This window comes from Macaca mulatta, chromosome 4 (assembly GCF_049350105.2).
Source record: "Macaca mulatta isolate MMU2019108-1 chromosome 4, T2T-MMU8v2.0, whole genome shotgun sequence".
NCBI classification, from domain to species: Eukaryota; Metazoa; Chordata; class Mammalia; order Primates; family Cercopithecidae; genus Macaca; species Macaca mulatta.
This window is the reverse complement of record NC_133409.1, coordinates 146777200-146804072: the sequence shown is the minus strand read 5'-3', so window position 1 is coordinate 146804072 and position 26873 is coordinate 146777200. Positions and strand designations below refer to the sequence as shown.

The 26873-nt window shown below is 56.1% G+C and overlaps 1 protein-coding gene across 1 annotated transcript; it reads right to left on the bottom strand.

Moving 5' to 3' along the window:
* Positions 1-1204: 1204 nt before the first annotated feature.
* TEAD3 (TEA domain transcription factor 3) lies at positions 1205-26806 on the bottom strand. The gene is given in 13 exon segments (NM_001435892.1): positions 1205-2766; positions 2944-3096; positions 3174-3314; positions 3529-3702; positions 3912-4045; positions 4933-4994; positions 5883-5932; positions 6042-6179; positions 8213-8224; positions 9228-9290; positions 13782-13846; positions 15987-16237; positions 26625-26806. Coding segments are annotated over 12 exon segments (1308 nt in total). The 5' UTR covers positions 16189-16237; positions 26625-26806; the 3' UTR covers positions 1205-2652.
* Positions 26807-26873: the final 67 nt, after the last annotated feature.

Below are 26873 nucleotides of genomic sequence, written 5' to 3'. Positions count from 1 at the left end.
TCCCTAGTGGGATACCAGGCACACAATGTGGAGTCAGGCAGACCAGGTTGGAATCGATGTTGGCAGTGACTGGCTGTGAGAAGTACATTTAACATGTCTCAAGTTCTCCCCATGTGTTAACTTGAAGGTTGGACTAGAATGACCTAGAAGACTAGATTCTAGAGGGTTGCCAGATTTAGCAAATAAATAAAAATGCAGGATGTCCTTAGTATTGCATGGAACATACTTAAATCATCTGTTTATCTGAAATAAAATTTAACTGGGTCATCCCCATTCTGTTTAACCCTTTATTCTAGAGTCTTATCTCTAGCCTGCCACCCTCAGAGCAAATACAGTTTCATCCTGTGACAAGTGAGTCCAATCAGTTCACCCATATTTAACTGCAGTTTGAAAAAGCTGGAACAGTCTCTTGAGAAAATGTTCGCTGAAAGTTTTTTTTTTTTTTTTTTTTTTTTTTTGAGATGGAGTTTAGCTCTGTCACCCAAGCTGGAGTGCAGTGGTGCAATCTCGGCTCATTGCAACCTCCACCTCCCGGGTTCAAGCTATTCTCCTGCCTCAGCCTCCCAAGTAGTTGGGACTTTAGACGCGTGCCACCACACCCGCCTAACTTTTTGTATTTTTTTTTTTTTTTGTAGAGACGGGGTTTCACCATGTTAGCCAGGATGGTCTTGATCTCCTGACCTCGTGATCCACCCACCTCAGCCTCCCAAAGTGCTGGGATTACAGGTGTGAGCCACTGTGCCTGGCCGCTGAAAGTCTTGGACTGTCTCTGCCCCAGCCCGCTAAGGACTCTGGTCTGTCCCTACTGAGGACAGGTGGCTCAGGACAGCAGGGCTTTCCAGGCAGACATGGTAGGTCAGCAGCTGTCACCTGGGGAGAGCGCCTACCCTCCTTGAGTCACTTAGGGTCAACTGCTAACCCCCAGGCTTTGGTCTGTGTTGTGCTGGCTTAGCAGGGGGCCCTGGAGCTTCCATCTCAGTCAGTGTGCAACCTTGAGCAAATCACTTCCCTCAGGTGACCTCAGGCCAGCACATACAAGTGCTCAGCTGGAAGCAGGAGGGAATGAGGGAAATGTTGAGTGTGCGTAGGGCTTGGGGCCCCCCAGGAGATGGCATTGCAGGGGTTGGGGGTGATGATATACCAGGACCTGGGAGGAGCCCTCAACTGAAGCTGTTGCAATCCCAGGGTCTGGCACATTAACTGGTTACTTGAGTGACCCACAAACAAATAACTTTTAATTTTTTTTTTTTTTTTTTTTTGAGCAGGAGCTGGGCCTTGATGGCCCCTGCTCCAACCCCAAGCTGCATTTATGATACAACCCATCACAGCTGGATTTTAAAAATACACAAAAAAAATATATAATATACATTATAAAACCTAGGTGGGGTTTGGAGGTGGCCTGAGCGATATGCAAACGGTGAGGACCTTCAGGAAGCTCGGGCAGGGTCGGGATGAGGAAGGGAAGGGGCACAGTACTTCATATGAAACTCATAAATACCCACAGGTGGCTGCTGGACAGGCCCGGCTGGCTCTGGGGGCCTGGGTGTTGAGAAGGGGCAGCAGGTGAAGGGTTAACCTTCAGTCCCAGAACTGGGTCTGGGCGCTGCTACTCTAGGCAGGTAGACTGAGGTGGGGAAGAATCTAAGGGAGCAGTGCCCACAAAGCGTTTGTCAGATCCAAGCCTCAGGCAAGAGAAAACCCAAAAGCCTTCTGCTAGCCCCTCTCTCTGGGCCTCTGGTCTGCCCAGAGGCTGGGACTCCTTCCTCTACCTTGCCCTCAATCTGGAGGGTGCTGGGGGGTGCCCCATTTTCCTGGGGCCCCTGGCTGGCTTGTGGGGTGCCAATGGGGTCTAGTAGCTACTGTGCTCCCCTCTTCATGCCCAGTCTGAAACAGGTGCTCCCCTAACCCAGCTGCCCTCAATGAGGCTCCACCCCTCACACTGCAGAGCCTCTCCCCTACCCTGCGGCCAGCCCCCGCCCCAGGGAGGTAGTGTAAACCTGGGCTCTGGGGACAAGCAGCCCTGGATGAGAACTCCAGCTCTGCCCACCTCTCCTGTGGGTCCCTCAACTTCCTGGAGCCTGGGCACTTCATCTGAAACCCAGAGACCCACACTCGCTGTGCAGAGTCTGAGGACTGCATAAGCCATGCAAGGAGTCTGGGCACCAGGCCTGGGACACAGAGGGGCAAAGATGTATGGTCCCCTCTGTCCTCAGCCCAACCCTAACCGGACACTCTCCTTTCCCAGGGCCTCCACTCACTGACTCCCTTGGTCTCCATCCTGCCCTCACCTGCCCATCACGCTTCCCCAACGGGGGGTGAGGGGGCAGTGGCCACACATGCCGGAGGCTGAAGGTGTCCCCTATCCCCACCTCTCTGAGGTCACGCGAGGTTTGGCAGAGCGGGGTGATGGTGGGCCAGCGCCCCAGACAGGCTGCCCCACCGCTGAGCCCTCCTCTCCTCTCTTCTCCCACAATTAAAGCGCAGAACAGTGGCAGGGAGTGTATGTGCTGGGGTAGGTGGGGAGGCCTCCTGGTCCTGGGCCTGAGGCCTGGCAGGTAGATGAATCCTCAATCCTGGACCCCCCCAGGGGTGCCAGGCAGGTGTGGAGAGGAGATGCTCACCCTGCATCCTTATGGAGGCGCAGAGAGCACCCTAGTCTTTGACGAGCTTGTAGACGTGGTGCTGGGCCCCGTGCTCGCTGGTGGAGACTTCGAAGACAAAAGCAATGACAAGCAGGGTCTCCTGGGAGTCCCGGCTCGTGACCACCTGGGGGGCGAGCAGGTAAGAGATTCAGGAGGTCAGGGAGAACAGGGCCATGGGGCAGGGGGCTGAGCAGACCATTCTCCTTTCTGGATCTGTGCCTCTCATCCCAGCGATGTGTCTGGCTACCTAACTTGGAGGCCCTGGCCTGTGGGACTCCCCACAACCCTGCTGCCCCCATACCTGCAGGATGGTGAAGTTCTCCAGCACGCTGTTCATCATGTACTTCTCAGGCAGGTGCTTCAGCTTGTGAATGAAGTTGATCATGTACTCGCACATGGGCGAGCGGTGGATACGGTACACAAAGCGCCCGTTCTCCAGCCTGGCGTACTCAGTCTGCAGAGAACATGGAGAAGGCATCACTCAGCCTGCCTGCTCCCAGCCCCACCAAGCCACCCAGAGCCCACACTCACCTCCACCTTCTCTACCACCTGTTTGCCAAAGGAGCACACCTTGGTGGAGACGCTGATGGTCATACTATCAGCAGAGCTGTACTGAGAGCTGACCCCATAGAAGGCTCCCGGGCCCTCCTGGATGGTGCTGTTGAGGTCGGCCTGGGCATAGGGGTCGGGGGTGTTAGGTGCTGGCAGAGACCAGAAGTATTCCCGCCACACCACATCAGAGTCCTGCCCAAAGATCCATCTCTGGCACTCTGCTCACAAGCCACGAGGAGATGGAGCAGGGTCAGAGGTCAATGCAGTGGGCCTGGATGTTGCACCTCTGTGGTAGGGAAGGGGGCTTGGAGCAGAGAGGGCCAGGGGGACTCACCCAGAACTTGACAAGGAAGAAGGCATTAGGGGGCCCCTTCTCATAGAGCTCCTTCAGTCCCCCCTTTTTCTCGGGGAATTTGTCATAGATCTGGCGCACGTCTACTGCCTCCAAGGGTGGGTCTGAGAAGGCGGGGTTCGTCTGGCCGATGTGCACAAACAGGTGTTTGCTGTACTGTGGGGAGGGCCCAGACAGGGTCAGGAGAGTACTCAGGCTTGCAGGCCCGGAGGCGGGGAAGGGAGCACTGCACAGGTGCAGAACTGCCTGGAGCTTCCTGAACAGGCCAGACCCCCAATCCCAGCATCCTGAGTTGCAGTTCTGGATCACCTGGCTGGCCTCTCCACAATTGTGCAAAGGCTCACTCTCACCCCCAAACACATTACCGTGTCAGGGTCTCGCTGCACCTCCATGAAGGCTGAATACTCAAGGAGCCGCAGCCGGGACGAGGCAATGGTACGGTCCTGCCACACAGGCACAGAGGCAGCAGCTGAGGGGAGCGGGGCCAGGGGCTCATAACCTGGGAGGGTGAGACAGATTCTCATCTGCATGGACGCATGTAGGTGCTTACTGACAAAGCTGCCCCCAGCCTGCAAAGGTGCCCCTTTTGGCAAGGAACATGGGTTGGATTTTGACTCCCCTACTAGGTGTCCTTGTACAGTGTACAACCTGCACAACCATATATGGTGGCCCTGGTAGTATACATCAAAAACATTTCCTTGTGTGACTATTAATGTGTGTTTAAACAGGAAACACAGAGAAGTAAAAAAGAGAAAGAACAATTACCCAGAATCCCATCATCTAGAGAGAGAAAGGCCTGTTAAGATTTCGGTGCATTTCCTTATTGGGAGTTTCCTACCCATAGAGATGTGTATAAATGTAGGTTTTGGTGGTGTGTGCTTGTAGCTGTGTACCGGCTATGGTTTTTTGTTTTTCTGAGATGGAGTTTCACTCTTGTTGCCCAGGCTGGAGTGCAATGGCACAATCTTGGCTCACTGCAACCTCCACTCCCTGGGTTCAAGTGATTCTCCTGCCTCAGCCTCCCAAGTAGCTGGGACTACAGCCATGCGCCACCACACCCAGCTAATTTTTGTATTTAGTAGAGACAGGGTTTCACCATGTTGGTCAGGCTGGTCTTGAACTCCTGGCCTCAGGTGATCCACCTGCCTCAGCCTCCCAAAGTGCTAGGATTACAGGCGTGAGCCACCACGCCCAGCTTGGCTATGGTTTTGTGCCAGAGATCTGGAACAACATTGTACAAGGTAAAGGGGCTATTCCTGGCCTGTCTCAGTCTCCTATAGATGTCACAACCCCCTCCCTCCCAAAGCAAACACACGCAGTTGGACCCCAGCTCTCCTGAGCGGAGGTGCAAGTGCCAAGGGAGAGCACCTCGTGTGGGGAACTTACTGCTGAGCGTCGGCGGCAGGGGCGGCTGGATGGGGTAGGCTGGCTGTGCAAAGGGCTTGATGCTGCAGACAAAAGCACAGTCTGGTGAGAGGGCTCCCTCTTCCCCACCTTCCACCTGGCCCAGCCCCTCTTCCAAGACCCCAGGAGCAAGCCACACAGCCCTTCTGCTGAGCCCAGAAACGCATGCTGAAAAGCTAACTCGCAAGCTTTTGGTTTTCTTCACGTTTTAGCTTTTGTGAAATCCTGCTGCGTCTCCCAGCTGATCTGCGCATTTAATGTAGGATTTCAACCCTCCCCACGCCCCACCATGAAAAGCTGCTCCTTAAGCTCCTTAAGCTGAGGGTCTTTTGATGAAAGTTGTTTTAGAGTTGAAGAACCAGCACACTTGACCACCTGACTGGTTAACTGAAAGACTGCCTCAGAAACTGAGTGAAAAGTAAACAAAGGGACAGATGACAAGTGGACGCATGCTGATGAGAGAACGCACAGGTGAACAGCCAGAGCATCCACTCTCCTGTTGCCGCTCTCCAGCTTTTTTTTTTTTTCAGAGACAGGGTCTCCCCCTGTTGCTCAGGCTGGAGTTGCAATGGTGCAATCAAGGCTCACTACAGCCTGGAACTCGGGAACTCCTGAGCTCAAGCAATCCTAGCCTGCCTCGGCCTCCCAAGTAGCTAGGACTACAGGCACGCACCTCACCCAGCTAATTTTTTTCTTCTTTGGTTTTTTTTTTGAGAGAGCAGGTCTTGCCATGTTGCCCAGGCCTCCCACCTCGGCCTCCCAAAGTGCTAGGACTGATTACAGGTGTGAGCCACCACCCAGCCTGCATCCCTGTCATCCCTCTATTTTTGAATTAATACTTTGCTCAGCTGTTGCCGGAGCCCAAATGGGAGGGAAGCCCTGTGCGGCTGCCAGGAGGAAGAGGGCATAGGACGATGAGCCACAGTACTCACTCCTGAGAGGGTCCAGGCTGCTGTCCCAGGAGAGGGGGGCTGCTCCAGAACTGCAGGGATGAGACAAGGCCCAGGGGCCCCTCAGCATCCATGAACCCCACTAAAGCTCATCCTTTATGGCACACCCCCACACCAGCCCACCTCCTGGGACCCATGTACCCGCGAGGAAGTGGAGAAGACGGCCTGGGGCAGAGGGGAGGGTGGGCTGAACTTGTTCTGCAGGACGCTGGCAGAGACGATCTGGGCAGAGGACATGGACGCCATGCTCTGAAGGGCTTTGTCCTTGGAGACCTGGTCCTGGGGAGAAGGGGCTGCATGAAGCCAGGGCCAGGCTGGATGAGGCCCAGATTTGCTTTAGGGCCCCTCCCATAACCCGGGCAGAATCCAAAGCACTAGGATGGCAGGTGTTCCCCAAGATCCAGGCCTGGATTCCAGCCCCAGCTCTGCTGTGTGATCTTGGGAGAGTCTCTGTACCTTCCTGGCCTCAGGTCCCCAAGTGCCCATCACCGCTGACCACAACCACGGTAAGAAATTATTTTTAGGCCGGGCGCGGTGGCTCAAGCCTGTAATCCCAGCACTTTGGGAGGCCGAGACGGGTGGATCATGAGGTCAGGAGATCGAGACCATCCTGGCGAACACCGTGAAACCCTGTCTCTACTAAAAAATACAAAAAACTAGCCGGGCGAGGTGGCGGGCGCCTGTAGTCCCAGCTACTCGGGAGGCTGAGGCAGGAGAATGGCGTGAACCCGGGAGGCGGAGCTTGCAGTGAGCTGAGATCCGGCCACTGCACTCCAGCCTGGGAGACAGAGCGAGACTCCGTCTCCAAAAAAAAAAAAAAAAAAAAATTATTTTTATTCCAAAGGCCAATATATATCAAGATATTTCCTCTTTATGTCATGTACTCTCCTATTTTATTTCTTTTTTTTTTTTTTTGAGACGGAGTCTCGGCTCTGTCGCCCAGGCTGGAGTGCAGTGGCGTGATCTCGGTTCACTGCAAGCTCTACCTCCCGGGTTCACGCCATTCTCCTGCCTCAGCCTCCCAAGTAGCTGGGACTATAGGCGCCCACCACCATGCCTGGCTAATTTTTTTTGTATTTTTAGTAGAGACAGGGTTTCACTGTGTTAGCCAGGATGGTCTCGATCTCCTAACCTTGTAATCCACCTGCCTCGGCCTCCCAACGTGCTGGGATTACAGGCGTGAGCGACTGTGACCGGCTACTCTCCTATTTTCTATTCTGTTTCATCAGTGGTTCTCAAAGTATGGTCACTGGACTAACACACCAGCATCACCTGGAAGCGTGTTAGAAATGTACATTTTAATTTTTTATTTATTTATGTTTTTTGAGACGGAATTTCACTCTTGTTGCCCAGGCTAGAGTGCAATGGCACGATCCCAGCTCACCGCAACCTCCGCCTCCCGGGTTCAAGCGATTCTCCTGCCTCAGCCTCCCGAGTAGCTGGGATTACAGGCATGCACCACCACATCTGGCTAATTTTGTATTTTTAGTAGAGACGGGGGTTTCTCTATGTTGGTCAGGCTGGTCTCGAACTCCTGACCGTAGGTCATCCGCCTGCCTCTGCCTCCAAAAGTGTTGGGATTACAGGCATGAGCCACCGTGCCTGGCTGACATTTTTATTTTTTAAAATTTTTATTTGTAGAGATGCGGTCTTGCTACATTGCCCAGGCTGGTCCAAATTCCTGGGCTCGATGGATTGTCCCACCTTGGCCTCCCAAAGTGCTGGGATTACGGGCATGAGCCACTATGCCCAAGCAGAAATGTACATTTTCAGGCCCCTGCCCAGACCTACTGAATCAGAAACTCTGAGGTGAGGCCCAGAAATTTGTTGTAATAAGCCTCCAGGTAATTCTGATGCACTCTAAGGTTTTTTGAGAACCACTGTATTTCATTTTTTTGTTTTTTTTGAAATGGAGTCTTGCTTTGTCACCCAGGCTGGAGTGCAGTGGCGCAACCTCGGCCCACTGCAACCTCCACCTCCCAGGTTCAAGCAATTCTCTTGTTTCAGCCTCCAGAGTAGCTGGGATTAGAGGCACTCGTTACCATGCCCGGCTAATTTTTGTATTTTTAGTAGAGACGGGGTTTCACCATGTTGGTCAGATTGGTCTTGATCTCCTGACTTTGTGATCTGCTCACCTCGGCCTCCCAAAGTGCTGGGATTACAGGCATAAGCCACCACGCCCGGCCATTTCGTTTTCTAAAAATGAGGCTTGCACACCTATTAAGCTGGTTTCATAATCTGTCATTTGAAAATCCTGTATTAGGTGTTAAGACCCTTTCCCCGCTCCCACTGGAGAGGGCCGTGCTACTTACCAGGTTCATGGCCTGCGAGGGAGAGAGGGAAGACGGATTAGAGGACTTGTGCAGCACCAGGGCTGTGGGGCGAGGGACGTCTTTGCGCCAACCTCCACCCAGTGCCCATGAGTTTTAGCTTCCGAGGAGCCCAAGGAAGCTCAGTAGACCCTCCCTGTCCCCCCAGAGGGAGTGCCCGCCAGCTGGGTCAAGCCCTGGAAAGGGCAGAGTGAGGGAAAACAAGCTGGCACCCTCTGGGTCTGTCCATATGTTCTAGAACTAGGCTCTGGGCACGGGGGCCTGGAGGTAAGAGGCCCCCTCCGCTGCACTGCTGTGGACAGGGAGAAGAGCACACGGCCAGCATGAGGCCCTGAGAAGGGCCTCAGTCATGAACCCCAGACTCTGAGATCCACAGTTGCAGGACAGCCAGATCTGCAAGGAACTGCCATGCCCACCTCGATAGCCCTGCCGGCCAGTACCCCCGGGGCCTCCTCCCTGCCCACAGAAGTCCCCATGCGGTTAGTAAGCAGCAGTCAGGAGGAAGGAGAAAAAGAAAAACAGAGAAGAGGAGGGGTGGGCCTTAGTGGCCCCCAGATGGTCTCCCTCTCCCTCAATGACAGGGCCCTTGGGCTTCCTGCTGCCACTTGTGTTTCTTTCTGGACCCCCTCACAGCTTCTCAGCCCCTTGCCTGCCCCAGGCTGGAGCCACAGAGCAGCGACAGGCCTGCACCCAGGAGGGTGCTGGGCAGGCCAGGCTGGGTGGCAGGGGCCCCATACCTTCAGCTTGGACTGAATCTCCCGAGATTTCCGCCTGGCTAGAACCTGCAAGTGGCTAGAGACCTGTAGAGAGAGAAAGAAAGAAAAAAAGAGAGAAAGAACAGAAAGAGCAGAAGGAGAGGCAGGAACAGAACTTCAGCCAGAAAAAAGGCACAGTGGGGCTGGAGAGCTGGCCAAGGAAAGGCCTGAGCTATGCAGAGATAGCGCCGTGGGTGAGGGGCCCAGGAGGGCTGAAGGCCCCCGCCAGGCACCCAACATACCTTGATGCCAACCTGGTACTCCCGCACCTTCTTCCGAGCTAGAACCTGTATGTGGCTGGACACCTAGGGGCCGCCCCGCGCCCCGCCAGAGAGGAAAACACAGATAGTGAGGAGGCACAGCCATGGGGTGGCCACGGGCAAGGAGCATCCCAGTCCCCTCATCTCTAGGGGACTACATGTAAATGGGGGGAACTTTTTTCTTTTTGAGACAGGGTTTATGTTGCCTGGGCTGATCTCAAACTCCTGGGCTCAAGCGGTCCTCCCACCATAGCCTCCCGAATAGCTATGACTATAGGCATGTGCCATTGTGCCCGGTTCAGACACCTCTTGACACTGCCAAATCTGTTCTCTTCTTGGCTTATCATGATCAAGAGCCACAGTAGCCTCCAGGGCCACCATGTACAGTTGCACAGGTTGTTCACTGGCCCAAAGGGCACCAGTGAGGGTTGAAATCCAGCCCAAGTTCTGCTGCCCAAGCTATGTGTCACTGTACAATGCTGTGCCTAACCCTGTCCTCCCCCAAAAAAGGGTGACTTTTTCTCACTGGTGTCCTCAGAGGAGACCACCTTTTTCCAATTGGCACCACAGGTGCTAGCAATGGCCATGGTGCTCCTGTTGGTCATTAGCTTATACACCAAGGCCACATCCTCTACCAGGGATTTCCCTGGTACCACTGCCTGAGTCCTCCTGTCAACCCCAACCACAGCCCCAGCCTATGAAACCAGGCCTGGCCCTCCTGCGTTGCTCCCATAACTTTTTCCCCTAATACACCTTCTCTTTGCTTGGGCTAATATACGCTAGTGTGTATATATGTACTCAGTAGGTGTTCTTAATTGCACTTCTTCTCTAGCAATCTCCTCCTTGAAGCCTCCACTGGCAACTTGAGCTAATCACAGTCTGGATGTGTGCGCCGTGCTGTGTGCCCAGCTGACACAACAGACCCTTGACCTTGTCAAAGATCTGACCCAGAGGCACAGAGAACCCAAATGTCACTGTTTTCCCCAGGAAACACACAGATCCTTGATGCCGCTTCATGCTTCCAGCATTGGCAAGTGGCTTTCTTGGCAAGTTGTTTTTATTCTTACAAAGAAAGCTCCTTTTTCTCTTTAATCACAGCCTGACAGTGAGTATGTACGTGATGCCACCTGGTTAGGACCTGGGTGGGTGCTCCTCACACTGCCTCACTGAGCCCAGGAATCAGACTCTTGTCCAGCAAAATTACTGACCACTTCATGTTGTGACAGTAACTGACATTTACTGAGCACAGATACTGTCGTCCTCTGCATTTACACATACCAACCCCTTGATCTTTACAGCAACACAAAAACATAGGTACTAATATCCCTGACTTACGGATGACAAAACTAAAGCCTGGAAAGGTTAAGCCGTCATACAGCTGACTGCCACAGCCAGGATTCAAACCCAGGCGGTCTGACTCCAGAGCCCACTCTGACTCCACTCACCACCAAGCTACGCTACCAGGACTCGCTTGGACCCTTAGCTCAGAAGACTACCTCCACATGGTTGACTCTGTAACAGCTGAAAGTCACACGGAGCTTCATTCTAACTTAATATTTAGCTCTTTTGTCCATATGGAGGCACTGTGCTTGCTACAAATTGCTGCATGTATGTATGTGTAAAAACCTAAAACTGCATTTCTTTGCCAAAAGTAATTTTTTTTTTTTTTTTGAGATGGAGTCTCGCTCTGTCACCCAGGCTGGAGTACAATGGCGTGATCTCGGCTCACTGCAGTCTCTGCTTCCTGGGTTCAAGTGATTCTCCTGCCTTAGCCTCCCGAGTAGCTGGGATTACAGGTGCGCACCACCACGCCTGGCTAATTTTTGTATTTTTTTTTTTTTTTTTGAGACAGGGTCTCGCTCTGTCACCCAGGCTGGAGTGCAGTGGCCGGATCTCAGCTCACTGCAAGCTCCGCCTCCCGGGTTTACGCCATTCTCCTGCCTCAGCCTCCCGAGTGGCTGGGACTCCAGGCGCCCGCCACATCACCCGGCTAGTTTTTTGTATTTTTTAGTAGAGATGGGGTTTCACCGGGTTCGCCAGGATGGTCTCGATCTCCTGACCTTGTGATCCGCCCGTCTCGGCCTCCCAAAGTGCTGGGATTACAGGCGTGAGCCACCGCGCCCGGCCTAATTTTTGTATTTTTTAGTAGAGATGGGGTTTCACCATGTTGGCCAGGCTGGTCTCAAACTCCTAACCTAAGTGATCCACCCACCTCGGCCTCCCAAAGTCCTGGGATTACAGGTCAAAAGTAAATTTTAAAAGGACCAAAAAAAACCTTGTCAGTGGTTACTCTTTTTAACACATAAAGACAGGCCTTGTTCTCACAACCAGAGGATGGGTCCCCTTTCACTGGGATCTAAAAGCCCAGAGTTCTAAGAAAGAGTAAAGATAGGGGGAGTTTCATCCTTGTACCTTATGCCCTTACGATGAAGGCAGTGGTTTCTAAAATTCCGAGCTTGTCAATAGCTGGTTTGTAAAAGCTCTTTTCTGGGCAGCCCTCTCAGGATGCTGGGCAGGAGCAGGTGTGATGGTGGACCCTGAATTCAGGGGCTGGGATGTGCCCACCTCTGCAGTCCACCCTGGCCTCAGTTCACAGTGACCCAGCGTGGCTGGATGCAATGGCTCGTGCCTGTAATCCTAGCACTTTGGGAGGCTGAGGCGGGAGGACTGCTTGAGGCCAAGAGTTCAAGAATAACATGGCCAACATAGCGAGACCCCCATCTCTACAGTAATTTAAAAAACTTAAAAAAAAAAAACAAACCAGTGACCTAGTTTAATGACCCTTGGCCCCTTCCCACTCTGACTAACAGGTTCCTATGAATACCTCTTCTGGGTAGAGGAGGACCTGCTGAGAGTTCGCTTCTGAGCTCAGAACAGCTTTCTGTTTATAATAATGACTGGAATAATAATAATAGCAGCAGCAAATTCTTCTGCAGTGCTTATGCTGTTCTAAGCGTCTTCACATGTTAACTAACTCAAAGGCTGAGGACACAAGGGTGGGAGGCCAACTACTGCCCACTCCCAGATAGAACTAGTATTTGAACCCAAGGGCTCCAGGGAACAGGGCCTGTGTGCGCGCCTCCATGTGGTATCCCTGGTGCCTAGAACATAGCAGTAGGTCAATCATTAGCTAAGTGAATACATTTGGTGCTGCATGAGCTAGACTCAGGGAGGGTGGTTCATAAATGCTTGAATGCATGGGGGATCTTTGCTGCCCCTACACTGGGTGGGGAAGCTCAGAACCTTCCTTTGAGAAGGAGGTGGAACAGGCCAGACTTGTCATATGCACCATGGGGATCTGTGGGTCCAAATCCCACCAGGACAGGAGGCTGGGAGCGTGAGGGAAGCACTGGCCTCCATTCCTCCAGGTCCTGCCTCCAGCCTGGCCTCTCTCCCAGGCGGTGGGGCCATCACTCCCATCCACTCCCCTTCAGATTTCTGTCACCACACTGCCACCTTCCCTGGACCACAAGCCACTAATTGTCTCTTACATCATCATTTTTCTCCGTTCCCACCATCACTACCCTTGTCCCAGGACCTGGCACTGTTGATCTAGGCCTTTGCTTATGCCCCCAATAGCCAGCCTCCCTGTCTCCACCCAGCCCTCTCTAATCCATTGTCCCGGCTGCTTGAGGGCCTTCCTCAACAGCTGCCACCTGCCACTCCCTGCTCCATACCCTCCTGTGGCCCACCGCTGCCCCTTGGGGAACCTGTCCTCCATGTCTCCTGCTGAGTGTCCCCTACCCCAGCAGTCCCCACCCTCCCTCTGCCACATCATGCTGCCCACAGGCATGGCTCTTTCCTGCCTCGGGGGCTTGAGGAAACTACTTAACTTCCCTATGCATCAGTTTCCTCATCATAAAAAAGAGATAATTACTGTACCTATCTAAGAAGGTTGCTGAGATGATTAAACAAATTAACTTAAAGGAAGCTCTGTATGGGTTTACCATGATGATTAGTTGTATATCCAACTTCCTCAGCCTGGAAGGAAGGGTCCTCTCCCTTTTCTCTGCCTGGCTAACTCCCATTCCTTCTTAAAAATACATCCCTAGTGTCACCTCCTCCAGGGAGCCTTCCCAGCTCTCTCTCCCCACTCCCCTAGCTTTGTCTGGGTTGGCTGCTTGTCCCAGAGTGCCCTGCACCCACCTCCTCTCAGCCCCGCCACCCTGCTCTGTACCCGTCCATCTGACCGTCTGGCTCCCTGGCTGGTGACTCAGGGCAGAGACCATGTAGCAGCCACAGCAGCCCCGTGGGCTTATCTGTGGTCCCTGAACCAAAGGCCCTGGGCAGGGTAGTGGGTGGTCAGAAAGGACAGTGGGGCCATCTCTCCAAGAGAAGAGGGAAGGGTGAATGGAGCTGCTTGGGAGTGGGAGGGGGTAAAATCAAGGGCGTAAGGGGAGTGTGATGAGGCAAGGAGGGTGGCAGGCCAGGTCGGGGGCAGCCTCGAGGAGGTGGGCAGGGTAGGGGCAAGGGGTTGACCGGGGCAGCTGAGACAGAGTGTGTGGGTGGTGGACCCAGCATAAACCATCTCTCTACCTGTTTTCTCGTCCGAGTCTTCCCCGTCCTCAGTTTAATATAGCGTGCAATCAACTCATTTCGGCCTAGATTGGGGTGAGAGAGAAAATGAGGAGTGGGCAAAGGGTGGAGCCAGAGGCTGGAGACCCCCACCCCACTGGGAAGCCACTCCAGGTCCCTCCCCAAAACACTGCTCTTCTGTTCACCACTCTCTTCACTCCAAGCTGCACGTGCAGGGCGTGCAAAAGTGGCTGGGGCGTCTCAGCTGCATCCTACCGCCTCCAGGACCTAGAGGGGCTGCTCTTCAGGGGAGGGGTGCATTAGGAGCTGTAAGGTAGGAGGAAGGAGGGCCGAGGCACCCTGACAGGCTTCCCTGCAGACAGACTGGGTGGCTGTGGTACAGGTCAGCAGGACAGTAGCAGGGTAGGGCCAGTCCTGGCCAGGCACGCCCATCCTCCCAGCCCCCAGCAGTGCTTCCTGCCTGTGTCACCAGCTCCAACGCTCTTAGTGCATGGATTTGTGGAGGCGTGTGAATGAGCCTGCCCCAGGTGGATGTCCTGCCCTTACTCTGTCTTTACCCTGGACAAGTCCCTTCCCTTCTGTGGTGAAAGACCAGGAAGGACAGGAAGGCAGCACTGAGCGCCTCCAATGTGCCTCCTACACTGGCGGCCTTGTCAAGATGTGTCACTGAGCATGTCGCCAAGTCCTTGTGCCTTTTACGCCCATGTCACCAGTCCCCAGTGTCTCTCCACCCTGTGACAGCCTTGTGAGCCTTGGGGTGCAGGGTCTGTTCTGTACTACAGACCCTCTGAGGGCCCAGAAGCTGCCAGTGTCCAGGGACTTGGGCCTGAAAGGGGGATGCCTGGGCCACACAGCTAAGCCCACATCAGCATGGTCAAGGTGTATACCTCTACCCCCAAATCCAGGCTATCTGCCCCCCAGCCCCATGGCCTCCCCAGAACGGCCAAATTCTCCAAATTCCATTCCAATGACTGAACCAGCCCCATTGCTCCTCCCTTCCCGCCAGCCCCTCTCCACCCCACTCTCTCCACCCTGTCTAAAAATACCCTGTGGGGCTCCCCCAGCCTGGGAGGCAGCAGTGGAGGCAGGCAGCACCCACCCTGTGGAAGGCACCCTGGACCATCTGCCTGCCCCCAAGGTGGGGCTCTGGGGCTGGGGTGGGCGTGGCCAAGGGGGCGTGGCCAAGGGACACGGAGCAGCCCTGATCCCTTCCCACAGGCGCGCCCTGGGAAGGGCTGGGCCTGCCTCGCTCAGCCATGGGCTGCTAGGAGGAATAGGGGAGCTGGCCAGGAACCAGGCCCAGAAGGGTCGAGTTATCCCAAAAATGCAGCTCTGGGGCCGGGCGCGGTGGCTCAAGCCTGTAATCCCAGCACTTTGGGAGGCCGAGACGGGTGGATCACGAGGTCAGGGGATCGAGACCATCCTGGCGAACACCGTGAAACCCTGTCTCTACTAAAAAATACAAAAAACTATCCGGGCGAGGTGGCGGGCGCCTGTAGTCCCAGCTACTCGGGAGGCTGAGGCCGGAGAATGGTGTGAACCCGGGAGGTGGAGCTTGCAGTGAGCTGAGATCCGGCCACTGCACTCCAGCCTGGGCGACAGAGCGAGACTCTGTCTCCAAAAAAAAAAAAAAAAAAATGCAGCTCTGGGAGAGCCCTCTCAGGGCTGGACAAGAGGGGACACTCCCTTCTGGAAGTGGGCAAGATGGCATAGAGAAGGGCCAGCAAACACAAGGAGTGGAGAAGGGGACTGAGAAGGGCACGCGTCCTCACGGCCCCAACGCAGGCCTTTGTCCCGGTGCGACCTCCCACAGCCCGCACTGGAGGGAACTGCGTTGCGACTGTCACCGGGCCTCCTTTCCACATCTTCCTCCGGGAAGGGACCCCCTTCCGGGTCTCGACTGGCACAGACTGGGCTGACCCACTTTCTTGGGCCCACTGAGTCACCTCGAAACCTCCAGGCCGGTAGCGGGGAAGAGAGGAGGAGCAGGCGGGGGTGCCAAGGTGTGGGCTGCGCCTTGGATTGGGGGCGAGCCCGGCTTGTTTATGAGGAGGAGCGCGGAGGAGGATCCAGACACACAGGCTTGCGAGCCCAGACTCGCCCAGCCAGCGGCTGGCAGCCTCCGACGTCACCAAACCGGTTGGGTGAGAGGGCAGAGAGCAGGGGGAAGGGCCGCAGTCCCGCCCGCGCCCCCGCTGCACGCACCGTACATCTTGCCCTCGTCGGACAGGATGATCTTGCGCCGGCCGCAGGGCGGGTAGATGGCCAGGGCCTCCTGGAAGCTCTGCTCGATGTCCGGGCTCCACACGCCCTCCGCATCGTTGTCCAGCCCCTTGTCCAGGCCCTCGGGCCCATCCTCCCGGGCCTCCCCGGGGCTGCTGCTGGCGTTCCAGCTGTTGGACGCTATTGTGCTGGTTGCTCTGGGCTCTGGGCCTGAGCCCGCTGGGCGGCCGAGCCTGGGGGACAGATAGAGAGGAGCTGGGGCCAGGATCCTCCTCGACCACAGCAATCTCCTATGCCCAACCGCTGGGTCTGGAGCTCCGCCCCCAGCCCCAAGCCCACCCTAGGAACAGGTGCTCCGGGTGGAATGGAGGTAACAACCAACCACAGCTTGTTCAGAGCTGTGTGACCTGGGATGCACGCGCTACTTCACCTCTCTAGGCCTCAGTCCTGTAAAATGAGAAAAGGGTCTCCTTAAGGTTGTGAGGGTTAAAACTTAAATGAGCTCATGACAAAGTACTAGCCACATGCCCGGCTCATGACACTCAAGAAATACGTAATCAGTAACAACAACAATGCCTCACACCAACACAGCACTTTTGTAGGGAAAAGGCATTTTCATATTCATTCAAACCTCACAAAACTAGGCCGGCACGGTGTCTCATGCCTGTAATCACAGCACTTTGGGAGGCCAAGGCGGGTGGATCCTTTAAGGTCAGGAGCTCGAGAACAACCTGACCAACATGGTGAAACCCCGTCTCTACTAAAAATATATCAGGGCTGGACACGGTGGCACATGCCTGTAATCCCATCACTTTGGGAGGCCAAGGAGGTTGGATCATGAGGTCAGGTGTTCGAGACCAGACTGACCAACATGGTGAAACTCCATCTCTACTAAAAATACAAAACTTAGCTGGGTGTGGTGGCACGTGCCTGTAATCTCAGCTACTCAGGAGGCTGAGGCAGGAGAATCGCTTGAACCCAGGAGGCAGAGGCTGCAGTGAGCTGAGATCACGTCACTGTACTTCAGCCTAGGCAACAGAGCAAGATTCCATCTTTAAAAAAAAAAAAAAATTAGCAGGGCATGGCAGCACACTCCTGCAATCCCAGCTACTCAGGAGACTGAGGCATGAAGATCACTTGAACTCCAGAGGCAGAGCTTGCAGTGAGTGGAGATGGCACCACTGCACTCCAGCCTGGGTGACAGAACAGACCCTGTCTCAAAAAACAAAAACAAAAAACACTAAAGCAGGAAGGGTAGGGAATAACGCCCATTATCCAGAGAGGAAAATTGAGGCTCACAAGGTCATGCAGCTGCCAAAGGCATGCTAAGGAGCACAGAGAGGAGGAGCAGAGGGGCAGGGCTGTGCTTCCTCAGCTCTCCCTGTCAGCTCCTCCTCCCCAGTGTCCAGATCCCCAGTCAGGGAACTCTACCCCTCACTCTTGCCCCAGCATCAATGCAACCCAGCTAAGGACCCCTCAGGGGACAAAGAGGGTCCCTGACCCAGGAAGGGAATCGTTTTACCTTCCCCAAATCGATAACCAACCAGAACTCTGCCAATGGGCCTAACGTGGGGCAGGAACTGCCCCAGGAATTACAAAAAGGGAACTGGAGAGGGAGCAGCTGAGAAGGTGCTTGGCCAACAGCCTGGCTCAATCTCACCCGCTCCTCTATCCCACTTCCTGTTCCCGCACCTCCAGGCCCCACAGCAGCCTGTAAACCACTCACACCCGTAAACCACCCACACGCCCGCCCCGGCCCTGGCCCATCCTCCATGTGGGCCAGGGCTCTGTAAACTGTGAGCGCCCTGAACCTACCAGGCTGAGTTATTAGTTAGGACCACACCCCACTAGGCCCCCATCACTCACAACCCCAAGACTCACCCCAAATCCCCTTCAGCCCCAGAACCCACATGTCCAATGTATTCAGGGTCCTGGAAACCTAAGAGCCCATGATGGCTGGATCCTGGGACTTAGCTCTGGGCAGCAGGGAAAAGGGAGGGGTGGAGAGGTGGGGGACCCCATCAGAAGCCAGGGAGAGGAAGATGAATTCCAGGTCCTGCTGCTTGAGTGGGGGTGGACTCTCTCTGCAGAGCCACCTGTTTGCTTAGGGAGGCTTGAGGGGGTCACTATAGAACGAGGTGGGGAGGGCCTGGGGGGCCTGAATGTCAGCTAGTTATTAGGTTATTCTTTTTTTCTTTTTAAAATGTTTTATTTTTTATGTTTTAGATGGAGTCTTGCTCTGTCACCCAGGCTGGAGTGCAATGGCGCGATCTCTGCTCACCGCAACCTCCACCTCCTGGGTTCAAGCGATTCTCCTGCCTCAGCCTCCCATGCAGCCTCCCCGCTCAGCATGGTGCCACGTACCTGTAGCTGGGATTACAGGCGCGTGCCACCATGCCCGGCTAATTTTTTTTTTTTTTCCCCCGAGATGGAGTCTCGCTGTCTCCCAGGCTGGAGTGCAGTGGCGCAATCTCGGCTCACTGCAAGCTCCACCTCCTGGGTTCACACCATTCTCCTGCCTCAGCCACCCCAGTAGCTGGGACTTACAGGCGCCTGCCACCATGCCTGGCTAACTTTTTGTATTTTTAGTAGAGACAGGGTTTCACTGTGTTAGCCAGAACGATCTCGATCTCCTGACCTCGTGATCTGCCCGCCTCGGCCTCCCAAAGTGCTGGGATTACAGGTGTGAGCCACTGAGCCCAGCCAATTTTTTGTATTTTCAGTAAAGACAGGGTTTCACCATGTTGGCCAGGCTGCTCTCAAACTCCTGACCTCATGATCCACCAGCCTCGGCCTCCCAAAGTGCTGGGATTACAGGTGTGAGCCACCGCGCCTGGCCCTCGGTTATTCTAAACTATTATTCAGTTAGTTATTCAGCTATTCAACTAGTTATTGTAATTATTCTAAACTATTGAGTTTAGACTTAATATTACTACTAATAACAGTACCTGTCATATGCCAGGCACTGTTCTGAGATTTCACACACATTGACTCATTTAATCTTCACAATAACCCTATGGGGCAGATACTATTATTATTCCTAGTTTATAGATGACGAATCCAAGAAACAGAGAAGTTAAGCAACTTGCCTTAGGGCACACAACAAGTAAGTACTAGGGCTGGGTTCTGAACCCAGGTAAGCTGGCTTCAGTTTTATAACCAGGAAGGTTATAGGGAGGGTGCTGAGAGACCCCACCACCTGGAGAGAGAAAGGAGGTTCACCTGCCATAGCAACGGCCCTAAGTCTGCCCAGGAGGTCCCCCTCAGTCCAAGCAGCTGGAGCAACTTCAAGGACCCCTGCACTGCTGTACAGCCCTTTCTGTGATGCCTCCAGAGCCACCAGGAATCTCTCTGCCACGGCCAGTGGGCAGCCAGAAGGAGCTGTACCCCTGACCTGTCAGAGGGGCCAGATGCCCTTATTCCCAGCCTGTCCCTCACCCCAGGAAACTGGATCGAGAGCCCCAGCCCCCACTCCTCAATCAGAGGGGAATTATTGGAATAGAAATGTGAGGGGTAAACAAAATAAATAAATATAAATAAATAAGGAAATGTGGGGGGTGGTGGCTCATGACTATAATCCCAGAACTCTGGGAAGATCACTTGAGGCCAGGAGTTCAAGACCAGCCTGGGCAACATAGTGAAAACCTTGTCTCTATTTTTAAAAATTAAATTTAAATTTAAAAAAACAAAAAGAAAAACAAAAGTGAGGGGACAGGGGTACACTAGCTGGGTGGGCACACCTAGCGACTCCCCTGTTGATATAGCTGGGATGCAGGCCCTGTCCACAGGTATCAGTCTGACACTGCCACAGAGCTGTCAGAGGGGAGGGAGAAGAGGGGCTACAATGAGCTAAGACCCCTCTTAACCCCTTCCCGAGGCCTCCCTGGAGCAGCAGCGGCCCAGGCAGCCCCAGACTTTTAAAGCAACTTTCCTGCCTCCCCCAAGTCCCTGCCCGCCTCCCCTCAAGCAGGCTGTGGCCCCCCTTCTGAGGGTGATGTCAGCCCCGCCCCGCCCCCCGCGGGAGCACTGTGGCCAAATATGGCGAACACAGCAGCAGGCTTGGGAGCTGGGACAGACTGGGGGGGCGGGGCAGGCGGCCCCTGGCTGGGACCGCTGGCAGCTGGTGAGGGGGAGGGGAGGGGGGACGGCCCAAAGGACGCGTCAAGGAGAGAATAGGACCACCGTCCCTCCCTTCCGCTGGCTCCTAGATGCATGCGAGACTCACTTTCTAGGAACGCTCCTAGGGGCAGAGGCACCAACACAGGGGCAAGTGGCACTCCCCACACACATCCATGCACAGGAGCACACTGTGCAGAGGGGCTGTGCGAGTGCTCGGGTGGACAACCACGCGAGAATGTGTACCCCCAAGCTGAGGCACACACGTGGGCAGTCGCGGGCAGGCAGCTGCCCTGGGCTGGGGGCTGGACCGGGGTCTCAGTGGAAGGGAGTCTGCAGAAGGCGTGAGCACTGGCTGCTCTGTTCTCCTAGAGACCAGCATGTGCCCGCCTTCTTCTCCCTAGACCCCCTAACCGCTGGGACCCAGGCCGGGCTGAGAGAGGAGGCTATGGCTCCTTGGACAGGTGCGGGCTGGGCTGGGGCAAATGTGGGACTCTGGCTTGGTGGATGGGTGGGACATCTAGAGAAGGGCGATGGGGCAGACCCTGGGCTGCTGGCTGACGATGCCCAGGTGTCAGGTGTCTAGAAGCTCTGCCTCGCTGTGCCATGAAGAGGGGTAGGAGAGAGAGGATACCCAACTGAGGGTCAAGGGGAGGGAGACCAAGGCCAGGGTGGGGCCTGAGACAGACAGGAGGAGCAGGGGAGACAGGCTGGGGGAGAGTCTGGGGCAAAGAGAAGCTGAGGTAAACCCAGAGAGAAAACAGACCAGAGACAGGAGAGTTCCAGTGAGAGAGGCAGAAAGCCCAGCCCAACAGGGGACAGCCCAGAGCCCCGAAGAGTGAAGGGAGAGACCCCAGGAGAGAGATGGAGGCAGGGCAGGGGAGTGCTGGACCGTCAGACCCACAGACTGACAGGGCCGGTGGGGGGGTGGAGGGAGAAGGGGTGAAGGAGGGCAGGAGACGGGAGAAGAAAGAGGGGGCACAGACAAGGCAACCAACAAAGACCCAGAGAGACACAGAGCAGAGAGGGGTAGACCAGAAACTCAGATATGACAGGCATCGAGGGAGGGGCAGGCCAGGAGGGGACAGGGAGAAAGAGAAAGACAGGGACAAGGACAGAGACCCAGAGGCCAAGGCCGAACAGAGGGAGGGAGTGACAAGGGAGGCCACTGCCGGGGGCTGGGGGCCAGCCACAGTCCAGGACACCCCCACTCCCGTCTCAGGGGCTCCCACCCTCCACCTCCTCTTAGAACCCCTCCCATCTGCCCCTGCAGAGGAGTCCTGTTGTACCTGTCCTGCAAACCCGCCAGCAGGCTGCAGACCCCCAGGGGACTCAGTCTGCCTTCACCCTCATCCTGACCAGCCACACCCGCTTCCCCTCTCCCAGGGCCCTCAGCCTTCCAGGCTCAGAAGGCCTCTGGGTGGAGGCAGGGATGGGGGCTAGGAGGCTGGGTGAGCAGGCTTTGGGGCCCTGGGGAAGATAAGGGGCACCTTGCTGCCCACCCCCACCCTGGGGCAAGACCTGCCGGAAGAACTGGCTGGACAGCTCCAGGGATCAGGCCAGAGCTGGGGCCGCTGCAGAGGCCCTGGCCCCCCACCCCCACAGGCCCTGCAGCTTCCAGACCACCCAGCCCTGTAGCTCCCTTTAGGGGCCCCGGAGCCACTGCCTCAGTAGGAGGCACAGAAAAAACCAGTCTGGGTGGGTGGGCACCTCCTGTCTTACCCCTCCCCCTGCACCAGCCCTGCTGGGAGGACGAGCTGAGCTGTGACCTTCCTGGGTCTAGCAGCCAGCAGTCCACCCCTGCAGGGACCCCAGCCCCCAAAGCCTTCTCACTTGGAGTGAGAACATCACTCAAAATGTGGGAAGATCAGTGAAATCAGCAGTTTCCTCCCAAATCTCTGCCCTCAAACCTGAGCTGGGCTGACCAGCCAGGGGGTCGAGGATGGGGAGGGCAGCTGAGGAGGGCTAAGGGAGTCTCCCACCCCCTCTGCCTTTTCCTCCCTCCTCCCCTATCCGCCCGACAGCGGGCCAGCTGTTCTCCAGCTGCCAGAAGCTCCCACCCTAGAAGTAGCCATGCTCTGGGGCAGCAGAGCAAGTAGGGATGTATCCGCCTCCCCCAACTCCAGCCCAAGGACCCCGGAGGGACCCTGCCAAGCAGCCACACCCTGCCAGGCTAGGGAGGGATTCCCTCCTCCCTGGAACAGGGTCTCAATTTTTACAGGAGGAAGCAATTTGCAGAGCCCACTAGGAGGGAGGTGGGGGCCCCTCCACCCCACCGCTTATTAATGTGCTTCCAATTTGGGAATGGAGACTGTCTCTGCCCCTCCTCCCCACACTACTTGGGAAAGGGGCTTTCTCAGGGAGCAGAGGGGGTTGGGATAGTCTCCCCAGGCCTCCTTCTGCAAAGCTCATCCGTCGTCACGCCCCCTCTCCCTGAAGCAGTATAGGGGGTAGGAGGGTGGAGACTCAGCCCTCAAGTCCCCTGCAGAGAGAAGGGCCCGGTTCCCAAACCTCCCTTCACCTCCTCCCTGGGACTGACTTGTCTCCTCATCTTGTCCTGGTCCCAGGGCGGGAATCTCAGGTATCCAGTGGGAGACAGGCTGTGGGGGGTCACGGTTTCTCAGTTCTCAGTTACCACGCCAGACTCCTGGTACTCCGGGTAGCCCACTGGGCTCCCACCAGCCACTCAGTCAGTGCCCCCATGAGAGTCATGGTGTCCTCTGCGCCCTTCCTCTCGCTCGCACACACAGTTGCGTCACAGCCACTGTCCTGCACATCCACTGTTACCCGCATCTCTCTCCTGCTGGGTTTTTAAACAATCTTTATTGTGATAAAATATACATAACATCGAGTTTACCATTTTTGCCATTCTAAGTGTACAATTGAGTGGCATTAATTACATTCCTCCTTTCTGTTTTTTATCAGTGTCTTTCTCATGGTCTTCCACATAGATGCCACACATGTCAGGGACCACAGGCCCCAAACGCACCCCACAGAGCCTCCTACACGCCCTGCCTGGCACAGCCCTGGGGGTGTCACCCACACTACCCGAGAGTCCCAAACACGTTCAGATAGTGACCACCCACCCACAGTGCCAGGATCAGTCACGCCCCAGTTTCTCTCACACACGGCGTCGCTTTCTGGTGCTCAGTGTCACCCACACACCACATACCATATTCATGCTTGGCACATGTCGGATGGGGCCCACCTTGCTGGTACACACATCATACTGACACGGAGTTGGTCATATTGTTTTACTTGCATGTAGTGTCACACGTAAGTCACACACAGACAAACCTGAAGCCATCTCACATGCTGCGTCACAACATACAGGTCACAAGTGGTCACACCACAGCATAACACATCACACAGATCACCACTCATCCGGCTTCTCACGCACACGCACCCGCGCGCTCGCATACACACAGCCTCATGCAAGCATGGTGTCCCTCACACGCAGGTCACTTGAGCATCAGAGTCACACCCAGTGTAATCTCCAGGCACACAGATGGTTAGGCAGCCGGCTTCCTTCAGCGGCACATCCAGGACACACACAGAATGCCCTGGCACACACAGAACATCCCCCATGCAGGTTCTCAGGTACACAGGTGGCGGCACGCCCAGACACATGAAGAGTCACCAGTTTCTCTTATGGATGTGTATATCTGTCACATACACGAATGTCACAAAGCCACAGCTTCTCTCCCGCATACACCTAGCCCTGCACAAGCCGCTCTAACCAGGGTTCTCTTCCACACATATCCAGCCCCACAGAAGGCAAGTCTCACCCACACAGAAATGTCCCACTCACGGCTTCCCTCACACACATCCAGCGCCACACACAGTTGCAGTCTCATTTCCCTCTAACACTTCCTGCCCTTTCAGGCCTGGCAGGGAGCACAGGAAACAATCGGCACTCTAGGAAACCCCAAGGGCAGAGGCTTTAGGATGTACAGGGGGATGAACCTCTCTGGCCCTAACCTCCACCTCCTGTGGGTTGGGGAAGACAGGCAGAGCCTTCCCTCCGGCAGGGCAGAGTTCTCCCTGGAGGGAAGCGGCCCCTTCTGCAGACAACCTAGGGCACAACACCGGGAGGGGAGGGGAGGGAAGACAGGGCAAGGCCACTGGGACAGTACTGAGTGTGATCTGCTGACCTCCCCAGCTCTATCCAGAGGCAGGTCCTCAGGGTCACCCCCGGAATCCCACAGCTTCTGCAGCCCCCATGTGGGAAGAAGAGGCTGCGACCTCCTAGCTCCTTCACAGAAAGCTGCAGCATTTAGACCCCTGGGCTCCTCTCCCCATCCTGAGTGGGGAGGGGGAGGAGGGCAGGACCAGCGATTTCCACACTGAGCCCTGGGGCCCCCAGAGGTGTTTGGGAGTGGGGCAGAGGGTAGGGCCACCCAAATGGCCTCTGAAGACCTTTTGTGCCATCCAGCCCTACCAGAACGCTCGACCACCTCAGAGGCAAGATCCCCCAATCCACTAAGCCTCCCTGTTCCTTGACACCTGCTTCCTGCCACCTTTTCAGCCCTGTTCACCTGGCTGAGCTACTCCTCAGTCACTCCTTGGTTTGTCCTTGCCTTCTTCCTTGGGCCACTGGATCACCCACCCACCTCTCCAGACCCCACCAGGTTCAGGTTCCATCATGGGAGAAGGGAGGCAAACTGGGAGACAGACTCTGGGAGGAGCTCAGAGAAAAGGGACCTGAGAAGTCATTCATTCCAAGCAGGGAAACTGAGGCCCAAAGGGGCTGGCCAAGATGGCACAATTGGTTAAAGGTCCAGAGGGGACCAGATCCCTATTTCTTGACCACCTCTGTTGAGATGTGGTTTTGATATTCCTTCAGTTGGTAGAAAGTGCCAGGGTCTACAAACCTTAGGGTGAGGATGGGAGCAGAGCTCAGGACCCATGTGATGCTCCTGTATACTCAATGCGCCGCTCTGTCCTGGCAAGCACTGACCGTTCTAATAGCCATTCCCCAGCCCAGATGCGCTCATTAGCATTAATGACGGTTCCCTCCCTAGGGGAGTGGGGAAAGGCCCAAGAGCTTGGGACTCATACTGGCTCCTACCCTCTCCCTGAGGAGGGGGCATCCAGGGCCCCTGAAGTCACCCTTACTGGACAGCCTTGTCCTGGAAGATCTGTGTACTCCCTGCCCACTGGGAGAGTAGGGACCCAAAAGACCACAAAACCACATCCTTTAGGTAGTGCCCTAGGAGAGGGCTCTTGGGGGGAGTGGGGCTACAGGAGTCTAGAAGGGAGGGGACATAATTCCCCCAAATCTCCAACTTTTGGGAGAGCCTTCCCTCCTTGCCCCAGGTGACCCCAGCACTGCTGTGGAACATGTGTACAGAGAACCAGGCCACAAGAGACTGGATACACAGAGCCACCATGGGCACCAGCCCCTCTGAGCTGTGTCCAGCCCCTACCCCTACCCCTATGCCCTGTTCTTCCGGACAACAAGTCTAGGCCTGACCTGGTTCTGCCCCTACCTGGAAAGAGGGAAGACACAGAAGACAGCCCTTGAGAAGACCGCCCCAAGGCCTCCTTCCCCCTTGCACTGAAAGAATCTCTCAGCCCTGGATCAGGGCCCCTCACCAGTAAAGTTGACAGAGTGGGGTCCCAATGACACTGCCCCAGGGCCCAGCTGGGCTGGAAAACAAATCCAGACCGGCGCCCCCAGCCCTCCCTCCCCTGGCAGGAATAAAGGGCATGACAGACAATGGAGGGGACCGGGGTAGGAAGCGGGGGACCAGTCACCCTCAAACCTTCTCAAGTCTAAACAAGAGCCCTGAGAAAGTGTGGGGAAGAAAAGGCCCCAAATCCAGACCCCCTCGGAGCCAAGCTCACAGCGTTCAGGGCTGGAACTCTGAATCGACACCCCGACGCAGGCGGCAGAACTGAAGGGAACGTGAGCCCCTCCCTGCCTCTCAGGGGACACACGGCCGGGGCGCGCGGCTTTGCTCTAGACACCCTCCACAAGTCAGCGCAGCCGCGGCACTGCGCGCAGAAACCGGCCTGGGCGCGGGGAGGCCGGGCCCGAGGCCTGCGTGGAGCTGAGGCCGGGCGGGCTCCGGGAGCGCGCGGGCCGGGAGTCCAAAGGGCGGTGGGGCCCGGGACTGGGCGCCCCGGATATGAGATCCCGGGTGGCAGGCAGGCCCTCCACACTGTGCGGCCCCCGGATCCCCGCCCCGACCCCCAAGCGCGGACGGCGGGACAGGCGACGGCACGGGGGACACGGTCTCCCCGGCTTCCCCACCTTCCCAGACCAACTCGTCCCCGTCGCGGGGGGGGGTGGTGGGGAGAGCGGGGGGCGGGGCTTCCCGGAGAGATTTTCTCCCTTCCCTCTAAACTTCCCGGCACCCCAATCCGGGGCTCCAGCTCCAGCTGGACAATAGCTCGGGGACCCAGTCCCCCTCGGGTGTCGCCCCCCCTGCCAGCCCAGCCGACCAACCAAACCACCTCTCCCGAGCGGGGCCTCCTCCCGGCGTCCGCCCGGCTTACCTGGTCCGAGCTCGCGGGGGCGCTCCGGCCGGGCCGCTCCGCCGGGCCCGAGGGAGCCGCGAGGGGGGCCGAGGAAGGGGGGTCGTGGGGAGGGGGCTGGCCGGAATGTGCGGAATGAGCCGGGTTGGAGCGGGAGGCGCCGAGCGCGGAGGAGGGAGCGAGCGGGACGGAAAGTTTGTGTTGAGGAGCCGGGGCGGGGGTGGGGGCTGCGGGAAGGAGGGGGCGGGGCGCGCAGGGGGCGGTGCTGGC